This window comes from Coccinella septempunctata, chromosome 3 (assembly GCF_907165205.1).
Source record: "Coccinella septempunctata chromosome 3, icCocSept1.1, whole genome shotgun sequence".
Taxonomy (NCBI): domain Eukaryota; kingdom Metazoa; phylum Arthropoda; class Insecta; order Coleoptera; family Coccinellidae; genus Coccinella; species Coccinella septempunctata.
The window spans coordinates 18078730-18088464 of record NC_058191.1 but is presented as its reverse complement, the minus strand read 5'-3'; the positions used below and the strand labels follow the sequence as shown (position 1 = coordinate 18088464).

The 9735-nt window shown below is 41.0% G+C and overlaps 3 protein-coding genes across 3 annotated transcripts; 1 reads left to right on the top strand and 2 right to left on the bottom strand.

Moving 5' to 3' along the window:
• Positions 1–339: 339 nt before the first annotated feature.
• On the bottom strand, positions 340–1546 carry LOC123310326. Its single transcript, XM_044893789.1, has 3 exons — positions 1484–1546; positions 817–1398; positions 340–738 (listed from the first exon to the last, which is right to left on the bottom strand). Exons 1-3 carry the CDS (start codon positions 1544–1546, stop codon positions 340–342), a joined length of 1044 nt encoding a protein of 347 aa, XP_044749724.1.
• A 2078-nt stretch (positions 1547–3624) lies between these two features.
• LOC123310324 lies at positions 3625–4374 on the bottom strand. The gene has a single exon (XM_044893788.1). It carries the CDS (start codon positions 4372–4374, stop codon positions 3625–3627), a length of 750 nt encoding a protein of 249 aa, XP_044749723.1.
• Positions 4375–5672: 1298 nt separating this feature from the next.
• On the top strand, positions 5673–6860 carry LOC123310323. The gene has a single exon (XM_044893787.1). It carries the CDS (start codon positions 5673–5675, stop codon positions 6858–6860), a length of 1188 nt encoding a protein of 395 aa, XP_044749722.1.
• Positions 6861–9735: the final 2875 nt, after the last annotated feature.

Below are 9735 nucleotides of genomic sequence, written 5' to 3'. Positions count from 1 at the left end.
GGCTGATGATCTGTTCATTTACCTTGTATATTTTCAGGATTTTTATCAGCCATGAATGGGGTACAGAATCGTATGCTTTCTGATAGTCAATCCAGGCCATCGAGATGTTCTTCTTTCGTGTTTTTGCCTGTCTTGTGATTGTCCTATCGACTATCAAAAGTTCTTTGCTTCCTTTACCGTTGTTCTTGCATCCGTTCTGTTCCCACGCCATAATGTTATTTCTCTTGAGGTGAGTGTCAATCTGATGGGACACGGTGGAAGTCATTATCTTATAGAGCGATGGTAAGCTCGTTATAGGGCGGTAGTTTTCTGGCTTCTTTAGATCTCCTTTCTTGGGTATCATGTAGGTGATGCCTTGTGTGAGGTATGTAGGAATGATGTGTGGATGCCATCGACTCCCGGGGCAGTCCAGTTTTTCATCCTCTTGACTGTGATCCGTATGTGCTCTTCTGTGATGTTCACTGCATCCATTTCCCGAAGATCTCGTTGTTCTTCCTCCTCGGTCTTGATCCAGACGGCATTTTCGTTGTGACTGGTGCTCTGAGACCACACTTTGGACCAGTACTCTGCCATCTCTTCAGGTGTTGGTAAATCTGTTTTTTCTGCCTTTTCCTTTACGAGTCCTCTGTAGAATTCCCTCTGGTTGTTGGAGAAGAGGTTGTTCTGCCGGTATCTCAGGGTTCTCTTGTGGTACCTCCTTATTCTGTTGCCCAGTGCAGCTTTCTTTTGTTTCAGCATCTCCAAGCGAGTTTAAAGTTTTACACGGTAATCAATTTATTTTCTTTTCAGTCCTGCTCTTCTGGCATATTCCTGTACTTTCTTTTCTAATTTTCTGCTTGGTCTCTGGGAGTTCAGAACTGCTTGCAAACATCCTATTTCCTTCCTTAATCTCTTGATATTCTCCTCCAGTCTGCTCTCCCAAGGAGGTTTCCCTTGTTGGCCATGTCCCCGTTGTCGTATTTTCGATGTTGTTTGTTGGATGGTGTTGGCTGTGATAGCCGCACTGTAGACAATATGGCTTAGTTCTTCTAGATTCGCGGATGCCTGGATCGTGTCTTTCAAGGCAGCATCGAGAAGCTGTATCAAGTTCCTTGATTCTGGGTTATTTTTCAGTCTAGAGATTTTTGGTATAATTTCAAAGGCTGTGCCCTCCCATTTGAGCCTGATTTCTTGGAACAGATGGAATGTATCATCGGTAACTTCATCCCGTATGTTCAAATCCTCCATTTGATCTGTCTCATCGCTTTCTTCGGGTCTGAGTTGTGGTGCTCTTATGGAACTTCTTCTTTGCAAGCTTCTCCTGATATTACGGATATTTGCCGCTGGTGATCGGCTAATTGCCGCGGCCTTGAGAGCCTCTAATTCGTCCGGTGCCAACAGTTTTCGCGTCTTGATCTTCTTTATGGGTCTTGTTTCGCGTAAAGGATATTACATGGCATTTTGAAGTATTCAAGTACAAACTGTAACTCTCACAAAAACTCACCAGTCTGTCGAGATCACTCTGGAGCGCTAAGCAATCTCGAGCATCCCTAATAGCCGCAAACATCTTCAAGTCGTCCGCAAATAACAAGAATCTACATATGCGGAAACAAACAATAATTTTATTGATATAGATGATGAACAATAGGGGGCCCAAGTGAGAACCCTGGGGTACGCTAGATGTTGAAACAAAAAGTTCAGACTTGAAGTTTCCTATTTCGACGTAATAACTTCTGCCCCTTAAATAGGAATCAAACCACCTCAACAACAGTCCCCCCACTCCAACACTATCCAGTTCATATAGAAGAAGATCAATATTAATCCTATCGAATGCCTTGCTAAAATCGGTGTAGATGGCATCAACCTGAACTCTATCATCAAGATTTTCCTGAACGCATTCAATGAAGCTAATAAGATTCGTTTCAACAGATCTTCCCCTAAAGAATCCATGTTGTTCAAATATTATTTGTGACTTTACATGATGAAACAAGTGGGGATAAAGTAGTGACTCAAATATCTTTTCGAAAACGCAAAGCTTACTAATTGGACGATAATTCTCCACAAGGTTTTTATTTCCAGCTTTGAAAATTGGTACTATACAGGCTCTTTTCCAGATGTCGGGGAATATGCCAGTGCGAAGAGACTTGTTAAAAATCAAAGTTAAGGGTAGGCTTAGCGAAGAGCTACAATTTTTCGCAAAAATTGAAGGAACTAAATCGGGACCAGATCCCTTATTACCATCTAGACTCATCAATGCATCCTCAACACGGGCTACAGGAATATCCGGTATATTCAAACTACCGTGATCAGAGTGGAAGTCCCCGCCACAGTTATTATGGACCTTACTAGGATTTATGAAGACACTTTTAAAGTATTGGGCAAATAAATTACAAGTTTCCTCACCAGACTCACTTGTACAGTTATTATACGACATTTTGCTTGGAATGTCGGAATTACCAGACTTAACAGAAACAAAACTGAACAACTTTCTGGGATCAGTGCACACATTGGACTGGACAGAGAGTAAATATCTGTCATAATCGGATTTCATGAGGAGCTTTGTTTTGGATCGTAAGACCTGAAATGTTCTGTAGTCACCAAAATTCTTATAGATCTTCCACTTTCTGTGAAATTTGTTTTTTTGTTTAATCAATTTGATTGTGTTACTAGAAAAGTATGATGGAAAACCTCTAACCTTAGTGACCACTGGAACATGTTCATCAATAACCCTGTTCAGTATACTATAAAAAGTAGTCAAATCATTATTAACATTATCATTAATAAGTAGTTCATCCCAAGGTGTACGAATCAAACAATCATTAATCTGATCATAATTTGCCCTTTTAAAATTATAGAAGGAAGTTTTCCGACGTAAAGGCTTAACATAGTCTATACTAAATAAAAATTCTATTGATGGGTGATTTACGTCCTCGGGCACCAATGGGCTAACACATCTCATCAATTCTTGTATTCTGAAGGTATTCGTGAGTACTAAATCTAATATTCTATTATTGATATTTACCAAATTATTAAATTGCATGAGCTCAAGTAATGAAAAAGAGTCAATCAAATCGGCATACCTAGCGTTTACGTTCCTAGGCGTAAGGCAATTGTCTGAATTGTCTGCAACCCAAGAAACCCCAGAACAGTTAAAATCACCCACCATCAAGATGATGCTATCTCCCACCGCATTGATTACATCATTCAATTTGGAAACAAAACTAAACATTGCCAGAGTATCATCGGGAGGGATGTATACGCAGCACATATAAACTTTCAGACCATTTATTGAGACTCGTATCCATAGATCCTCTGCACCGCTCTGAAATTCCAGTACAATACATGGATCCAGATCCTTCCGGACTCCAATGAGAGCACCACCACCATCACACTTCGCACTGGCCGCGGAGGCACGATCCCTTCGAAAAATTTCGTACTCACGAAGATCCATAATTTCCGAGTCGAACACATTACCGTTAAGCCATGTCTCAGTTATAAATAATATATCATAACCAGCGGCTGAAGAATTACACTTGAACACCGAAAGCTTAGTCCTTAGACCACGAACATTCTGATAAAATATGTGCAAAGCCATGTCGAGACGATAGGTTCTGATCAGTTGCGAGGCAAGCCCCACAAACCATTTTACAATTTCTGAATATCCGAAACATCAGCGATCTGAACAATCTCGGAAGTCTCATTTCTCCTCACCAAGATATTGCCATTCTGAGTCCACACGAAACCATACCCCTTTCTCCTCGCAGAGGCACGAGCCTCTTTGAAGAGCAGTTTGTTCTGCATCGTCAAATGCTCACCGATGAACAAGCCATCAGCGACATCCTTCACCGTAATACCAGCTCTATTATTGGAGTTACTACGTTGCAGGGCCTTGTACGCGGTCAAAAGATTATCCCTCTTGATTTTAGATATAAACCTCACTACAATGTTCTTAGGTTTATTAGGTAATTTAGTTGGAACCCTGGCAACATGATCCAATGAGGAAACATCAACCGGCACGTTCAGGTGGGAGCCTATCCTCGAAACGATCTCAATCAAGTTTTCATTAGACTTCTCAGGAACATTCTGAATTTCCAGATTGTTGGAACGACTGAACTGGTCCAAAGTATTGATTTTCATATTGAGGGATGAAACCTCTTTTTTAAGCGCTGTGTTCTCATTTTCCAATTTGGCCATTCGAGACAACACCTCATCAAACCTGGCCAACTTTGCCTCAAAGTCGCTGATTTTATTAGAACAGAAATCAACCGACATCCTCATACTCCGCATCTCCGACGCCAACACGGCTACTGAAGAATTACCAGCCACATGATCGTCGTCCGTACCACCTTCCTCCAGCGCGATCGCGCTGGGGCTGGGAATGCCAGGCCATGCCATTATGATTAATAAGCGGCTGGATGAAACAGATAAGAAATTAACATCTTTACAGGAACAATGTGACGAACAAATAACGCAGATGAATATTCTGAAAAATCGAATTGAGAAATTGGAACTGGAGAATAAATTGAAGCAATTGAGACTTTATGGAATGGAAGAGATTGATGGCGAAAATTTGAAAAATAAAGTGAAAGAACTCTTTCAGCAAAAGTTTGGATTACAAGATATTCAAATAGAAGAATGCTATAGGGTGGGCCCAAAAAGTTAAAATAATAAAAAGAGACCTATTTTGATTCGGTTCAATTCTTTGAACTCCAGAAATGATCTTTATTATAACAAAAAACAATTGAAGGGAACTCATCTTGCTCAACAAAGAATAACTATAAGTTGTTACTCGAAGCAAAGAAGAAGATGGGTATGAAGAAAGTTTGGTCGAATATGGGGAAATTATTTATTGAAGTGTCCGGGAGAAGACACATGATTAGTTCAACTTCAGATATTGATAAATTTTTAAATAAAACTTAGGGGGTGAAAATGTTTGTATTTGCGGATTTTTCTTCAGTATTGTCATATTTTTTTTGTTAATTGTTTATTTTCATACCTACTTGCGTCAGTGGCTGTTGAGTGGGATGTAACTTGATTCAGACAGGATGTTTTTTTTGTAAGGAATGTGCACACATAAGTGAGGATGGGTAAGTTCTCTTTTTCATTTTTCAATATAAAATCGTTGATTCCGCACTTGGCGGATTTCAAGCATGTGTTACAGCAAAATAATTTCGATATTGTTGGTATCTCGGAGACGTGGTTGGGTGGTCACATCCCCACTTCGTTAATTGATATTGATGGCTATAATTGCGTCAGGGTGGATCGCGGATCTATTGGTGGCGGTGTCCTGTTTTAATTATAGGATAGGTTACGCTTTGAGATTATACTGGGTGATACGTCTACGCATTTAGAACAGATTTGGATAAAATTTAAATTCGACAGAAAGGTGTATATTATTGGAGCTTTTTATAGACCTCCGAGTGGGAGTTTTCCGGAATTTTTGGATTCATTTGAGGAGGCCTTGGCATCTTTTATTGGGAATGCGATGAGCTCATTTGTGGTGGTGATGTAAATATTGATTTCCTAAGTCCAGACGATTATAAGACGCGGCGATTTCGGGAGGCCTTTTCACTTTTTGAGTTGGAGCAAATTGTAGACGTCCAACTCGTGTGACGAGAACATCTTCCACCCTTTTGGATGTCATCTTGATTCCGAAGGACAGTGAGAGTAAATATCGGTTCAATTCATTAAACATGGATTTCATATCGGATCACTTTCTCGTCTATGCCGAAGCTGCGGATGTGAGGGGTAGTGTGGGTGTTAAAGTGTTCAAATCAAGATGTTTACGTACTTTAGAATATGAAACTGTCACGGAATATTTGTCACTTACTCCTTTTGATGATGTGTTATACATTTCTGATGTTGAGGACAAAGTTGCATGTTTTACGCGGTTGATGATTGGTCTGTACGATGAGTTGGCTCCGGTGAGGTTTATACGGTGTAGGAAAAATTACAAGCCTTGGTTCACTTCTACCATCAAGAAATTGATTTCGCTGAAGAATGCTGCTCTCAATAAGTTTAAACAGAACAGAACCTCTTCGAACTGGGATTATTATAAAAATATTCGTAATGCGACCACTGCTGCTGTGAATAGGGAAAAAAAAGCTTATGTTCAGTTTGCCTTTGATGGGAGGGGGGTTGATAGCAGGATCTTATGGACAAGACTAGGAGAACTGGGTGTACATGTTAAAACTGCCGCGAAGACAATCCCGCCTACTTTGGATAAACCACAGGATTTGAACAATTTTTTTCTCAAATTTTCACAAACCTTGAGTGCTAATCAGGTCAACGATGCAATTAGTTATTATTCATCATCTAGTTTCGCTCCGTTTGAGGAAAGATTGCACTTCACCTTAACAGATGAAGATGAAATTTATGACATTATTAAGTCCATTTATTCTGGGGCTATTGGGCCTGACGGTTTGAACGTTGAAATGCTTTTGCGTTGCTGCCCACATATACTCAGACATCTAGTTAACATTTGCAATAGTTGCATAATAGATGCCAAATTTCCCGACTCCTGGAAGGTTTCCAAGGTGGTTCCGATACCCAAGGTTAGCAATCCCACAAGTTTTAATGACATCCGCCCCATTTCCATTTTGTCTCCTTGCGCGAAGGTAGTGGAAAAAATCTTAGCAGTTAGAATAAGATCTCACTTGGATAAATTCAACATCTTGCCGCCGCGCCAGTCAGGCTTCAGGAAGGGTTATGGTTGCTGTACAGCTCTGCTGGATATTGTGGATACCATTATTCGGAACGTTGACACTGGTAAAAGCTGTGTTTTGCTGCTTTTGGATTACTCCAAGGCTTTAGATAGAGTTAATCATCAACTTATGACTGCAATACTGAGGCATATAGGATTATCCGATGTAGCCGGATAATCTTATAAGGAGTTATCTGCAAAATAGGTATCAGTATGTGGAGACATCGACAGGTAGTTCGGAATTGGGACCGGTCGGGTGTGGTGTTCCGCAGGGCTCAGTTCTTGCTCCAATTTTGTTCTGCATTTATACATTTTTCATCACTGATGGACTGCAGTACTGTGTGGACTTTGAGTATGCTGATGACACACAGCTACTCTTCACTTTTGAGTCGTCATCGTTGCATCAGGCAACCAGTGTGATCAATGCGGATGTTGCTCGGTTGTTGAGGGTTTCGAGTGATCATCAGCTTTCCTTGAATCCGAATAAAACAAAGATTCTCGTATTTGGAAAAGACAGCAAAAATTTGGAGTCTCAATTGGATGTCAGAGTTGATGGTGTTTGGATTCCTGTGGTTAAATCTGCACGAAATTTGGGGGTTATTCTGGATACTGAGCTCCGATTTACCGAACACGTAACATCTTGTATTCAGCGAGCGTATTCAGGACTGAAAAAGTTATACGGTAGTAGACGTCTTCTCCCTCAAAAGACTTAAATTTTACTGACCGACTCTCTGGTTTTGAGCCATTTCAACTATTGTGACGTTGTTTACGGTCCATGCTTGCGGGTTGTTGATAAGACAAGGATACAGAGAGTGCAGCGTTCTTGCCTAAGGTTTATTTATGGCATAAGAAAATTTGAACCAGTTATCCATAAGTTGGAGTGCTGTCGGTGGTTGAGCATGGATAAGCGAAGGGAGCTGCATGCCGTGGTTTTGTTCCACTCCATCATTTGTTTCCGAACGCCTCCCTATCTGTACAATAAGATTAGGTTTAGGTCGGACGTTCACAATGTAAATGTTAGATTTAGAGGATTAATTTCACCACCTGCTCATAGAACATCTTTATTCCGCAGATCTTTCTCATTTTCGATATATTTTCTATACAATCGCATTTCTGCCCCTATGAGGTTGAGTAATCCATCGCGGTTTAAGAGTAAGTATCGAAGAGTGTTGCTGAACACAACGAACTGAGAAGTTTGTGCTGTATTCTTATATTTTTTTTTATTCCTCTGGATGTGCGCATTCCAGTGAGAAGGAAAGATCTGAAAGAGGTGTTGGTCACTAAACCCAGAGCAGATCTGGAGTGCTGGACTGATCATAGACTGGTAATCTCGAGAATGAAAATCTCAATGCGCCCAAAATACCAACGCAAGCCAAAGTATCTAAGAGAGCGCCTTCAAATCTCCAAACTACAAAACCCTTCTACAAAGGAAAGATTCACAGCTGCCGTCAAAGATAGCCTAACACCACCGGATTATAACGACGACATTGAGACTCATTGGCTCCGTTTCAAGTCATCCCTTACAAATACAGCGAAAGAAATACTGGGCACAGAACGCTCCCGAAAATCCCCAGACTGGTTTGCCGACAGCGAAACTCATATCGCACCCCTTTGGACGCAAAACACAAAGCGATGAAAACCGCAATTAACAAGCCTGGCGATGTTGCAGCCCAAATAAGTTTCATAAACATAAAACGCGAGGTCCGTCAAGAAATAAGAAAAATCAAGGACAGCTGGTGGAAAGAAAAAGCTAGGGAAATACAAGCTTACGCCGATAACCATGACTACAGGCGTTTTTTCGAAGCTATTAAAACTGTTTACGGTCCAAGCAGAAAAGCTAGCTTTCCTATAAGAGATGCTCAAGGAGCTATTCTAACTGATGATAGAAAAATTCTCGAAAGATGGAAGGAGCACTACTCACAGGTCTAGAATCAAAATAACGACTCGGATTTATCCATTTTAGACCTGCTCCCCGCGTATAGTCCGATGACATCGCTTGATGACGAAATCTCAATGTCGGAAATCATAAGTGCGATCAAAAATATGAAAAATGATAAGTCACCTGGTCTAGACGGCATTCCGGCGGAGATATTCAAAGCCTTAGATGAAGACATTCTCAATAGTCTCCTAACACTATTCCGCAAGATCTGGAAACAGGAAGATGTGCCACAAGACTTCAGAGACGCTTTAGTTATCAGCCTCTATAAGAACAAAGGCGATACGTCGAATTGCAACAATTACAGAGGCATATCGTTGCTTAGCGTGGCCGGTAAAATTCTCTCGAAGATTATGGCTGATCGTCTGGTTCCACTCTTAGAGAAGCTTTTACCTGAATCCCAGTGCGGCTTTCGACCAAATCGAGGTACGGTGGACCTAATTTTTACACTGCGACAGCTACAAGAAAAGGCCCGTGAACAACAAACAAGGATTTATACAGCCTTCATCGATTTAAGCAAGGCATTCGACTCGGTGAATCGGAGAGCGCTATGGAAAATCATGGCACGTCTAGGAGTACCCGAAAAATTCCTAGCAGTGTGTAAAAGCCTTCATACCAACAACACCGCTAGAATACAGCATAATGGCTCTACAACCGACCATTTCTCAACCAACTCTGGAATAAAACAAGGCTGCGTATTAGCGCCTTTACTGTTCAATATTTTCGCGATAGCTGTATCGATAATTGCTGACATGAGCATGCCCGTAAGAGGTGTTGGGATAAGATTCAGATTTGATGGTTTGTTTAACCTGAAGCGCCTCAGAGCAAAAACCCGTACCAAGTTTATCACGGAACTTCAATATGCAGACGACTGTTCACTCATCGCTAGCAGCTCAGAGGATCTACAGATAATGATGGACACCTATAAACATATATACGAAGCTTTAGGCCTTAGACTCAATATTGATAAGACCAAAATCCTGGTGAGTCCGCCAGAAAGCCTTCAAACAGATATCAGCCTGGACAATGAAACTCTAGAACAGGTCGAGCAGTTCAAATACTTGGGAAGCTTCATAAATACTAGGGCTAACCTTGACACGGAAATACACAACCGTAT